Raw genomic sequence first — 13824 nt, forward strand, 5'->3', positions numbered from 1 at the left:
CCTCACAGAAGTGACAGGTGAAACTTTTTTTCATTGTTTCCATTTCCTATCACCCCCATGCCTTCTTGTTGGAGGGAAAGCAGACATGGTGAGTCACCATGAAACATCTGAATAAGGGAAAGACAAAGGGATGGTGGACAAACAAGAATGAGCCTGGGTCTCTGATGGCTTCATAGAGTTAGGTGACCGAGAAATACACTTTCCTCTTGTCTAAGCTGCTATTATTTGGCTTCTCTGTCACTTGCAGATCCTGTGTAACATGGAGGATGTTTTCTACCTCAGAGGGTTTCCTAGACCAAAGCACAACAATAAAACAACTTGGTGCCCAAAGGAAACTCCCAAAAGTTTAATAAGTGGAAATTGTAATAAGATCTACCACTTACCTGAGTGCATCTTTCCACTATACCAAGAAAGCGAAGCAGTTCTCATCTATAATTCAGCTTAGGAAACATCATGCTTTCAACTAACCAGCGTATATTTACTAAGCACCCCGTGTACAAAATAGATAGAAGCCACAAAGATGGACAGGACATGCCAATCTTCCTGGAACTAACATCCTTGGGGGAGTGTCGTTGAGATGCAGCATTTAAATAAGTGTAACTGAAAGATGTGTGAGTATCCTGAACAAATCATTTACTTCTCAGTGATGACAGAGATCACCTCTAAGGTCTCATCTGCTCTAAATGTCTAGGCTTCTACCACAATTGTTAAGATGCCACCTCAGCGTCTCACCAGTGGTTTAAGTTGGGTTCTTTTCACAGCTTTAATGAGGTATAATTGGCACACAATATAATGCACATATTTTAAGTGTACAGTGTAATGGGTTTTGACATATGTATGCCACAAAACCACCATCACAATCAAGATAATGAACATTTCCATCATAACAATTTCCTCATATCCCTTTGTAATCTATCTTCTCTTCCTTCCCCACTAACCCAAACTTAGGGAACCAGCAGATGCTTTCTGTGGCTACAGATCAGTTTGCATTTTCCAGAATTTTATTTTAAATGAATCATTCAGCATGTCCATGTTACTGCCCGATTCCTTTCATTCAGTATAATTAAGATCCACAGTCCACAGGGCTGCAGAGAGTCTGACACAACTGAAGCAACTTAGCGTAGCACATGTTACTGAGTGTATTGATATTTCGTTCCTTTTCATAGATAAATAGTATCAAATTGTATATATGTATCAAAATTTATCCATTCACCTGCTGATGGACATTTGGATGTTTCCAGTTTGGGGCTATTGGAAATAAAAGATACAAGTGTATGAATATTTGATAACAAGTCTTCATACACATATGTTGTACACATATGTTTTACTTCTCTTGGGTAACTTATCTTAGAGTGAAATGGCTATGGGGTATGTATAGTATCGAACTTTCGAGGAAACTATTAAATTATTTTATAAAATACTTCACATTTTATATACCCACCAGGAACATTTGAAAGTTCCAGTTTCTCCACATCCTTTTTAACTCAGTATGGTCAATCTTTTTAATGTTAGCCATTTCAACATGAGTGCAGTGGTATCTCACTGTGTTTTTATTTTATATCTAGCTAATAACTAATCATGTTTTAAAAAAAGATGCTTCTCCAACTCTTCTATCCATATTTACTTGAGGTTTTTTACTTCTTACTATTAAATTCTAAGAGTTCTTTACATATTGTGGATACAAGTCCCTTGTGTGATACATACTTTGTAAATATTTTCTCCCAGTCTCTATCTTTCTAAGTTTCTCATTTAGTATCTCTAGAGGAAAAAGTTTTAATTTTCATGAAGTAAAATTTATCTTTTTTTTCCTACAGTTTTTGCTTTGGGTGTCATATTTTTTAAATATGTGCCTAACTCAGGGTCACTAAAATTTTTTTCTACACTTTCTTCTAGAAATGTCTTAACTCTTACATTTAAGCTCACAATCCACTTGAAGTTAATTTTTGTATGTAGTGTGAGGTAAGGTTAATGGTACTTTTTATTTTTTTATGTATATGGCTATACAGTTGTCCCAGTATCCTTTGTTGAAAGATCTTTCCTTACCCAGCTGAACTAATTTGCTGTCTTTATGGAAAATTATTGCTCTCCATTGCTCTACATATCTCCTACCTTTATGCTACTACCACACTATCTTGATCACTATAGTTTTATAATAAGTCTTGATATCAGGTCGTATGTGTCCCAATTTAGTTCTTTTTTTAAGTTATGTTCTTAAATCAGCAGGTCTAATTCTACAAAATAAAAAGCCTACTGGGATTTCAACTGAGAAAATATTGAATATACAGATCAATTTGGGGAGAACTAACAAAATAATATTGAGTCTTCCAATCCATGAGCGTGGTATATCTACCCATTTATTAAGCCTGAATGAATTTTTCTCAGCAACATTTTCTAGGTTTCAGTGTAGAGGTCTTATTTTTAAGCATCTTTGTTAAATTTATCCCAAAGTACTTCACATTTTTTCTGTTATTGTAAATGGCATTATTCCAATTGCTCATTACCGTTATAGAGAAACACAAATAATTTTTTTATGTTGATCTTAAAATATCATTCAATCTTATCAAACTTCCTTATTAGCTCTAGTAGCTTTTCTTTTTTTAGATTCCTTTGGATTACCTACATAGATAGCCATATTGTCTGTAAATAAAGGCAGTTGACCATTCTTTTTAAACCTACGTGCTTTTTATTTTTATATCTTGCTTTATTGCCTTGACAAGAACTTCCAGTGCTATGTTAAATAGAAGTTGTGAAAAAAAGATATATTTGCCTTGCTTCTCATCTCAGGGGAAAACTTTCAGCCTTTCATCATCAAAAAAGACATTAGCTTTACATATGTCATGTGTGTGTGTGTGTGCATGCTCAGTAGCTCAGTCATGTCTGACTCTTTGTGACCCCCTGGACTGTAGCTCACCAGGCTCCTCTGTCCATGGAATTTTCCAGGCAAGAAAACTGGAGTGGGCTGCCATTTCCTCCTTCAGGGAACCTCATAGATGCCCTATATCAAGATGGAGCTCCCCTCTATTCCTAGATTGCTGAGTTCTTATCAGGAAGGGATGTTGAAGTGGCTGAATGCTTTTTCTACATCTATTAAGATATACATATGGTTTTATTTTTTTATTCTGGTGGTATGAATAACATTTACAATATTTTAACTTAGAAACAATCCACAAATACTGGGATAAACCCTATCTGGACATAAAGTATTATCTTTTTCAGATATTCTTGAATTTGATAAGTTTGTTAAGAACTTTTACATCATGTTTATGAAGGATGTGTGTGTGCTTGCTAAGTCACTTCAGTTGTGACCGACTCTACGTGACACTATGGGCTGAAGCCCGCCGGGCTCCTCTGTCCTTGGGATTCTTCAGGCAAGAATACTGCAGTGGGTTGCCATGACCTCCCCTAGGGGATCTACCCAACCCAGGGACTGAGCCCATGTCTCTTATGTCTCCTGCATTAGCAGGTGAGATTTTTACCACAAGCACCAATTAATCTATAATTTTCATTTCTTATAATTTCTCTATCTAGTTTTAGAGTTAGGGTAATGCTGGCCTCATGGTCTCTACTATTCTCGGAAAAAGTTTGTGTAGAATTGATTTTTTCCCCCTCAATTGTTTGCTGGAATTCACCAGTGAAAGCAACTGGGTCTGGAGCTTTCTTTGTGGGAACATTTTTAAATAAAAATATATCTTTTTAATAGAAATATGGTTATTCAATTTGCCTCTTTTTGAGTTTTTGTAGTATATAAGCCTTTAAGAAATGTTTCCATTTCATCTAAAAGTTGCGAAATTTATGGACATAGACCTGTTCATAATATTCTCTTAGTCTCCTTTTAAATCTGTAGAATCGGTGGTAATGCTGTATCTATCATTCCTAGTATTGATTATTTGTGCCTACTCTTTTTTTTCTTAATCACTCTAGTTAGAGATTCATCAATTTTCTTTTCAGAAAGTAAGTTTTTACTTTCGCTGTTTTTCACTATTTTTTAATTTTATATTTCATTTATTTCTACTCATATTTTATTATATTTTATTTCTTTCCTTCTGCTTGCTATGGCTTTAATTTGCTCGTTTTTTCTAGTTTGTTATGGTTTAACCTCAGGTCATTGATTCTGAAACTTTCTACTTACCTAATATATGCATTTACTGCTATAAATTTCCCTTTAAGCACTGCTTTATTTTTTACTCACAAATTGTAACACATTGTTTTAATTTTCATTCAATTAAAAATATTTTCTAATTTCATTTGTGATCTCATCTTAATCAGTAGTTTTTTGGAAGCATATTACATAGTTTCCAAACATTTGGAGATTTTCCAGATATCTTTCTGTTGTTGTTCAGTCACTAAGTCATGTCTGACTCTTTGAGACCCCATGAACTGCAACATGCCAGGCTCCCCTGTCCTTCACTATCTCCCAGAGTTTGCTCAGATTCATGTCCATTGAGTCAGTGATGCTATCTAACCATCTCATCTTCTGCCGCCCCTTCTCCTTTTGCCCACAATCTTTCCCAGCATCAGGGTCTTTTCCAGTGAGTCAGGTCTTCCCATCAGGTGGCCAAAGTATTGGAGCTTCAGCATCAGTCCTTCCAATGAATATTCAGGGTTGATTTCCTGTAGGATGGACTGGTTTGATCTCCTTGCAGATCTCTCTTTCTGTTATTGATTTCTACTTTAACCCCACTGTGATCTGAAACATATTTTATATGACTTAAATACTTTTATATTGATTGAGATTTGTTTTATGGCCAAAATATGGTCTATCTTGGTATGTGCACTTGAAAAGAATACATTTTGCTGCTCCTGGGTGCAATTTCTGGACCTTTTTCTATAGATTGCTTGTCTCCTCATTATGGGTCAGTTTTTCAAGCTCCTTTGAAAGCTGCTAACTTCTGATTGGTTGCCAGACAATGTGAATTCTACATTTTGGAGTTGTTTTATATTCCTTTAAATACTTTGGGGCTTTGTGCTGGATGCAATAAATTTACTTGGAAACAACTTAATCCTTCCATGGCTTGCTTTTAAGCTTTGTTAAGCAAGGCCAGTCTAAGGGCTAATTTTGCCACACAGCCAAGGCAACGGTCTTCTGAGAACTTCCAGTCGATACCCTGGATGTTAGGAGGTCTTCACACTCTGGTAGTTTAGTCGCTAAGCTGTGTCTGACCCTCGCGATCCCATGGACTGTAGCCCTCCAGGCTCCTCTGTCAGTGGAATTTTCCAGGCAAGAATACTGGGGTGGGTTGACATTTCCTTCTCCAGGGGATCTTCCTGACCCAGTGGTCAAACCCGTGTCTCCTGCACTGCAGACAGAATCTTTACCGCTAAGCCACAAGGGAAGCCCCTTTACACTCTGGGTGGTGAAATATAAACTATTGAGCTCCAGAAATGAGTCTATCTGATTCTCTCCACATCCTTCCCTGGCCTTAAGCAGTTTTCTATTCACTGAAAACTGCAGATCTCTGGAGCTGACTTTTTATAGTTTCTCTCATCCAGGACCTTAGCCTGTGAATTCTAGCAGTCACAGCCTCTTCTAACTCTGACCTGTGTTTTCTCAACTGAAGGTAATAGCTGGACTCTGTTATATGCTTGAAAATATATAATCCAGACAGGAGGCTACAGCAATCTTGCTTCCCTTCTCTGAAAGATGACTGTTTTGTGCTACCTGTCTAATGTCTAAAAATTGCTATATGATATATTTTTCCTAGTTATTTTTAGTTTGTTAAGTTTTGAAAGTTATTCCAGTCCCTTTTAATCTATCATCACTGAAAACATGTCTTATCTCTAAAAAGTCTCCACATCTCCTTAATCTGTCTCTCCAATATCAACTTTAGAGAGTTAGTTAAGTATAGGATGGTGGTTATGAAACAGGGTTTGGAATCAGACAACCTGGGATCAAGTAGCAACTTTGCTCTCTGTGTGACCTTACACAAGTTATTTAACATCCCTGAGTCCACTTTGCTTATCTGTAAAATAAAAATATTAGAAGTATATACCTATCTTATAGAGATGTTATGAGATTTAAGCGAGAAAACACAAATAAAGCATTTAACATGGCTCCAAGCACACAGTAATTACTCAGTGATTGTTGTCATTTAAAATATTCATCATCATAATCACCTCATATGCCAAACAACAAGCACAGCAGCCTAGTGTCACTCTAGCTAATTATCAATGAAACCTGTACCTACCACATGCTACACCTGAACTGTCTACACTAGCTGAAGAATCTTGCCAAGTTCAATAACTGACAAGAACATCTCAAGCTACTGGATTATATTTGTTCCCCCCACTTCCTTTCTTGTCATCTTTCTTTCTACACAGTTTTCTTTCAGTCAGGGTCAAAATATCACCATTTTCGAGACATCCTGGCCTGTCTTCCTCTGAAGGAGCAAAATGTTCCTTTTCCACATTCATTCCAAGTACTCCATGTACATTGACTCAGTTTTATATTTAGTATAACAATAAAATTCTGAAAGCATACTTAAAAACCTAAATTGAAATTATCACAAGATAATAGCACTGTGAGTTTTTCTCTAATGTTCTATTAACTTCTGTGAAAGCTCTTGTTTGCTCTTTTCTAATCTCTGGGGAAAGATCTTTCCATAAGTGCAACTGGTTAAATGAGCATAAAAAGTAAGTGAAGTCCTGTCTCATTATTGAAAAAGTTATTATTTGTTATACGTATTTAGACAGTGTTTCTAGACAAGCCATAAGGTAGCACTGTGCTAATCTCATCTACATGGGGGCAGCTTCACTTTTCTAAATTACATATGTTGTGGAATGAGTCTTAATAAAGTCACTGACCCAATCTGTCTTCCTGCGAATGCATATTCTCTATAATGATACAACATTGTGTGTTCTAATTTAGCACAAGTTATAATACCCCAAACACAAAGAAACTTGGAGACATTATTTTCACAGCTTACAAAGCACTTTCACGTACATTATCTCATTAATTCTTACAATAATCCTGTGAGCTAAGCACTCACCAGAGAAAGTCAATATTGTGAAAACAAAAGAGAAAGACTAAGACGTCCAACTATAAGCCTTTATCCACACTAAATATACTTAATTCCAGGCTATCTGAGTCAAGTTCACTCAACAGTTTATGTTTGCAAATACTTATTTTCAATAGACTGTATCACCTAACTTTGCTTTGTTCAACAGTAATAAAATGTCATTTTCTCAGAACATGAGTTTAACAGCTCAACATTTTTCTCCATTACCTCATCCCTAAAATAAAAATTCTTCTTTCCCCAACTTTTTAGTTTGAAAAATTTCAAATCTCAGAATGATTTCAAAAATAATGCAGTGAATATGCCTTCTATCTAGACTCACCAATTGTCAACATTTTGCCATATTTGCTTTACACATGCATACAAATATGTATAATATATAAAATGTGTATAATACATAAAGCAAATATGTATAATACATTAAAATAAAGCATTATATTTGAGCTATTATGTAAATTATATAATAAAAATTATCATATATATTTTTATCATGACAATAGCAAATACTTTATATGAATCTCCTAAGAACAAAGATGTTCTCTTACACACACAAAATTACTGCACTCAGGAAATGTAACACTGATACAATGTTATTTCAAATATGTAATCCATTTTCAAATTTCCCCAAATGACCCAATCAATGTTCTTAATAGCTGTTTCCCTGATCTACACTGCATTTAGATGCCATATCTCTTTTAGCCTCCTTAATCAAAAAATAGCTTCCCCTGCTTTTTTGGTCCTTAACAACTGGCATTTCTTAGGAAAACAAGCCTTCACTTTTGGATTGTTTCCTCATGATTAGATGCAGGTTAAACATCTGAGGCAAGAATGCTACCTAATGACAGACATGGCTATCAAATCAGTGGGTACATGACAGCAATTTGTTCCTCTTCCGGTGATGTTAGGCTGCTTAAATTTGATCACACACTGAGCATGGAGTATGCTCCATCCTTTCTCCCTCTGTAATCAAATAGTCCAAAGGGCAACCCTTTGAGAATAGTCTGTTCATCAACAATCTTTCACTTGCTGACTTTATCGTCCAGTGATCATTCTTGCCTGAATCACTTATTAATTACCAAGACTATAAAATGAGGATTTTCTCTTCCATCATTCCTTCTACATTTATTAGTAGGCAACCTTTGAAAACACTTTGTAAAACCACCAAGGAGCACCTCTATGAGAGGGTGAGGACAAGAATGAAGGTCCTGCTGCAGAGACCAAACACTCCTGGGGAAAGGCAGGTGCCTGAGTGAGGTCTGGGGCCAGTGTGGATACACACAACTCTGCGTGGGACGCTATGGAGATACTCTCTCTTCGGTAGATCAGGTTCAAAGGCATTCTCCCATTGTGGATGTTTACCATGTTTCGAGATGATGATGGAATACTGGCAAAGGATCTAAAGGAACTACATGTTTCAAGCTTCATACAATAACCTCGAGCTTCCTCCCTGAAGCAGGGGGAGAAACCATGAAAGTATCAGACAGAAAACTGGACACGGCTGAGAAACACAGGAGATCATTCCTAAAGTGTGCTTGGCTCTGAAACTTCTTTTTTAATAGTATAGATCAAGCACCTCCAAATCAAACCCTTTCATCCCCTGTCTTGCATGATTTTCGTTCAAAGAAGGGAAAGGTATTTCTTTCTACCCCTTTCTACTCTCCTATGAGAGATACTCTGAGCCTTTAATATAAGGTTATAAACTTGGGCAGGCTAATTGTCTTGACGTGTGTGTGTGTGTGTGTGTGTGTGTGTGTGTGTGTGTGTGTGTGTGTGTGTGTGTGTGTGTGTGTGCATGCTTAGTCGCTCAGTTATGTGTGACTCCTTTGCGACCCTATGAACTATAGCCTACCAGGCTCCTCTGCCATGGGATTTCCCAGGCAAGAATACTGGAGTGGGTTGTCATTTCCTTCTCCAGGGGATCTTCCCAACCCAGGGCCTGAACCCACATCTCTCGGTCTCCTGCAATGGCAGGTGGATTCTTTACCACTGCACCACCTGGGAATCCCCTCAGACCACTTTAATGCCACAAAAATGCTAAAGCTGGTGCTTCCAAGGTTCAACACCTACCACCGAGTTTCATGTCAACAAAGTCAAAAGAATATTTTAGTTTAATTCAGTATTCACAGTGTAATCACGAGCACTCTGCCAGTGGTGCCACCCTTGGCTGTCATTTGCGAGTGTTTATACTTTCCAAGGTGCAATAAGAAAGCCAAAATCAATGTATACTTATTACCAATATATAACAGAGATAAATAACTGAATAATTGTTATGAATCATTATAAAAGGATAAAATCTTAATCTTAAAAGGGGTCATAGAGACCTAGTCCAATCCCTTGCCCAATGCCAGGAGCATGTCTTCAGTACCTGAAACAGCAATGCCATCTTTGTTTAAATACCACCAGCAAGAGACAGCCCAGGACACACGACAGTTCATTCCACCAGTCATCAGCTACACATAAGACAGTCAGGAGACTATGGAGGTAAGAACCCATGTGTTTCCCATGTAAAGCTACCAGTATGCCAGAAAAACACAGCAGTAGAAAAATGCAAATTTAAAAATAGACTCCCTTTCAATACTAAGATTTTCCAAAACATTTAAAACAAACTCTTATTACCAAATTTGATATACCAATATTAAGCAAGATAACAAGTAACATAAGTTTCAGGCCAAAGAATGTAGCGATTTCTACCTCTGTATCTCTTTCCCTGAAACAGACCTTTCACAGTACCATTAAGTCAAAACTCTCCATCTGTGTCTTCCATCAGAGTTCCAAGGGCATCAGTTTATTTCCTTCTGTCCACCACACTTGCTCTGCATATACGGGCTCACTTGGTTAAAAATCCCTTCTATTCTCTTGATCTAATCACAATCCAGAATAGAGTGGCAATGGCAACTGATAAACAAAAGGAAACATGTATACACAGAAATAAGTAATGACTTTGAGCCTGTGTGATTAGAACAGTGCTATTACAGAAAATTCTTAAAGAGATGGGAATGTCACACCACCTAACCTGCCTCTTGAGAAATCTGTATGCAGGTCAGGAAGCAACAGTTAGAACTGGACATGGAACAACAGACTGGTTTCAAATAGGGAAAGCAGTATGTCAAGGCTATATATTGTCACCCTGCTTATTTAACTTATATGCAGAGTACATCATGAAAAATGCTGGGCTGGATGAAGCACAAGCTGGAATCAAGATTGCCAGGAGAAATATCAATAACCTCAGATATGCAGATGACACCACCCTTATGGCAGAAAGTGAAGGAGAACTAAAGAGCCTCTTGATGAAAGTGAAAGAGGAGAGTGAAAAAGTTGGCTTAAAACTCAACATTCAGGAGCGACAGCGACGCAAGATGGCAGCCACCACGGGCTCGGGAGTAAAAGTCCCTCGCAATTTCCGACTGTTGGAAGAACTCGAAGAAGGCCAGAAAGGAGTAGGAGATGGCACAGTTAGCTGGGGTCTAGAAGATGACGAAGACATGACACTTACCAGATGGACAAGGATGGTAATTGGGCCTCCAAGAACAATTTATGAAAACCGAATATACAGCCTTAAAATAGAATGTGGACCTAAATACCCAGAAGCACCCCCCTTTGTAAGATTTGTAACAAAAATTAATATGAATGGAGTTAATAGTTCTAATGGAGTGGTGGACCCAAGAGCCATATCAGTGCTAGCAAAATGGCAGAATTCGTATAGCATCAAAGTTGTCCTGCAAGAGCTTCGGCGCCTAATGATGTCTAAAGAAAATATGAAACTCCCTCAGCCACCTGAAGGACAGTGTTACAGCAATTAATCAAAAAGAAAAACCACAGGCCCTCCCCTGCCCCCGATTCGATTTAAGCAGTCTTCATTTTCCACAGTAGTAAATTTTCTAGATTCGTCTTGTAGACCTCAAAGTACTGGAAAGAAAGCTCCCATTCAAAGGCAGTTTATCTTAAGATACTGTAAATGATACTAATTTTTTTGTCCATTTGAAATATATAAGTTGTGCTATAACAAATCATCCTGTCAAGTGTAAAAAAAAAAAAAAACAAAACTCAACATTCAGAAAACTAAGATCATGGCATCTAGTCCCATCACCTCATGGCAAATAGATGGGGAAACACTGAAAACAGTGACAGACTTTATTTTTGGGGGCTCCAAAATCACTGCAGATGGTGACTGCAGCCATGAAATTAAAAGACACTTACTCCTTGGAAAAAAAGCTATGACCAACCTAGACATCATATTAAAAAGCAGAGACATTACTTTACCAACAAAGGTCCATCTAGTCAAAGCTATGTATGGATGTGAGAGTTGGACTATAAAGAAAGCTGAGCACCAAAGAATGATGCTTTGAACTGTGGTGTTGGAGAAGACTCTTGAGAGTCCCCTGGACTGCAAGGAGATCCAACCAGTCCATCCTAAAGGAAATAAATCCTGAATATTCATTGGAAGGACTGATGCTGAAGCTGAAACTCCAATACTTTGGCCATCTGATGCAAAGAACTGACTCATTTGAAAAGACCCTGATGCTGGGTTGAAGAAGGGAGGAGAAGGGGATGGCAGAGGATGAGATGGTTGGGTGGCATCAGCAACTCCATGGACATGAGTTTGAGGAAGCTCTGGGAGCTGGTGATGGACAGGGAGGCCTGGCGTGCTGCAGTCCATGAGGTCGCAAAGAGTCGGACATGACTGAGTGACTAAACTGAATAATGGAAATAGGAAAAGGAACTTAATCTAGTTAGGTTTAGAAGTAAGAGGTTGGAGATAATGGAAAAATGCTCAGTGTCCAGGTATGAAATCCAGAACAGATATCAAATTGAGTCACTCAAATTGAGTCATCAGTAGCAACATCAGTGAAAAATGTGACACAGATCAATTTCCTAAGGAAAAGAGAAAAGGAGAAAAGAACAGCAGTGAAGATATCCTCTTATTCTCCCCTCCAATATTTCTGCCTAATATATTATCTTTTGATTTTCTAATCTTTAAATTAATTTATTTTAATTGGAGTCTAATTACTTTACAATATTGTGGTGGTTTTTGCCATACATTGGCATGAATCTCCCCAATGAATATTCTCATCCATAACTTCTGTAATGTTAAGAATCAAGTCTCACGTATCTGCTGTTACTGGAGTCATAGAAGATGCTCAATAAAATAATTTCGGCTGGTTCTAACAACCACCCCAAATTATTTATGAAAAAACTAGTAGTAGTGGGACGTGACCAACACATACTTCCTGGACAGGAAAGTCCACCTTCTAAGAGTATGCTGGAGTACCATTTATAATGCCTCTTTGAGGCCAACACCAAAGGATGTCTTTATACTACTTCACTCATTCAATGAAAACTACTAAAAATTCGCTGTGTGTGAGGTACTAGGCTAAGATGCAGCTCTTGGGAGACAGAACACTAAATCAGACAAGGTCCTCTCTCTTGTAGATCTTACAGTACTGTAACCATCTTCTGCAAGGTCAAAGATAAACTTGTGTCTTGAATCATTTTAGGGTACTCCACTGTAGTTGCTAATACAAATGTTTATAACTGATAGCTTTCTTTTGACTTCAGGAAACAGTCTAAGCTACTTTAACAGGTAGTAACATTCTTTGAATATAATGCTACTTTCTTTGTAGATAAAACTTCATATTTGTAAAGTTCTCCATCATCAACTTTATTCATACACTGAAACTACTGGTAAAAAGTTCACTAAATTTTTTATGTCCATAAAGCCACAGTCCAAGTTATCCTGGCCTTCCCTGTGGCCCATAAATCCTCATCATTTGCCTAAATTTCTCCCTTCCCCCACTGTACAAATAATTCAAATTCTTCTTCCCTTCCATGTGGTATCTGCAATTCATATACACTACTATCTCTCTTCTGTGAATTCTGATAATTTTATATATAGCCAGCCTCCATCAACTAAACATTTAGGTTTAAGTTTCCTTATGTTATTCAACAAGTGTTTCAGTTAAGCTTTTTTTTTTCTTTACAGGAATATACCAATAAATTCTTTAAGGGAAAGTCCCACACTTATGTGTCTGTACTTGTGTGTGTATATGTGTGTGTGTGTGTGCACGTACACACATGCACACGCGCTCACTGGCACCATTTTATGCAACTTTCTTACAGAAGGCAGACAATATATGCAAATATTTCTTCATATCCACAGAATTTCACAAAACACTTTCTATACTTGGACCTTTGATAAAGCTTTTAGATCATAATATTGCTTGCTGCTGCTGCTGCTAAGCCGTTTCAGTCAAGTCCGACTCTGTGCGACCCCATAGACAGCAGTCCACCAGGCTCCTCTGTCTCTGGGATTCTCCAGGCAAGAACACTGGAGTGGGTTGCCATTTCCTTTTCCAATGCATGAAAGTGAAAAGTGAAAGTGAAGTCGCTCAGTCGTGTCCCACTCTTAGCAACCCCATGGACTGCAGCCTACCAGGTTCCTCCATCCATGGGATTTTCCAGGCAAGAGTACTGGAGTGGGGTGCCATTGCCTTCTCTGATATTGCTTGCTAAACCAACATATACTCATTCTACTCACAACCTAACTCCTCAGGGAAGATTCTATCGTAATGGAAGATGAAGGAGGATGGGGGTAAATCTTTTAGCATATTTATATACCTATTACTGCTCTACTGTTCTTCATAATTTAAGGTAACATCACTAACAATGCAAACAGTGAGAGACTTTATTTTGGGGGGCTCCAAAATCACTGCAGATGGTGACTGCAGCCATGAAATTAAAAGACACTTACTCCTTGGAAGAAAAGTTATGACCAACCTAGCCAGCATATTAAAAAGCAAAGACATTACTTTGC

At 37.7% G+C, this 13824-nt stretch overlaps 2 protein-coding genes across 3 annotated transcripts in view; one reads left to right on the forward strand and one right to left on the reverse strand.

The window, feature by feature from the left end:
* The window catches only part of NEBL (nebulette), a 380361-nt gene that overhangs the window by 315528 nt on the left and 51009 nt on the right, over window positions 1-13824 (reverse strand). The window lies entirely within an intron of this gene.
* LOC122447952 (ubiquitin-conjugating enzyme E2 variant 1-like) lies at window positions 10357-11020 on the forward strand. Its single transcript, XM_043478747.1, has one exon. The coding sequence runs from the start codon at window positions 10370-10372 to the stop codon at window positions 10811-10813; it is 444 nt and encodes a 147-aa protein (XP_043334682.1). The 5' UTR covers window positions 10357-10369; the 3' UTR covers window positions 10814-11020.

The sequence above is a fragment of the Cervus canadensis genome, chromosome 10 (genome assembly GCF_019320065.1).
Source record: "Cervus canadensis isolate Bull #8, Minnesota chromosome 10, ASM1932006v1, whole genome shotgun sequence".
NCBI classification, from domain to species: Eukaryota; Metazoa; Chordata; class Mammalia; order Artiodactyla; family Cervidae; genus Cervus; species Cervus canadensis.

Coding starts and splice junctions, on each gene's coding strand:
- LOC122447952 (XM_043478747.1), top strand. CDS start 10,370: ATGGCAGCCACCACGGGCTCGGGAGTAAAAGTCCCTCGCAATTTCCGA.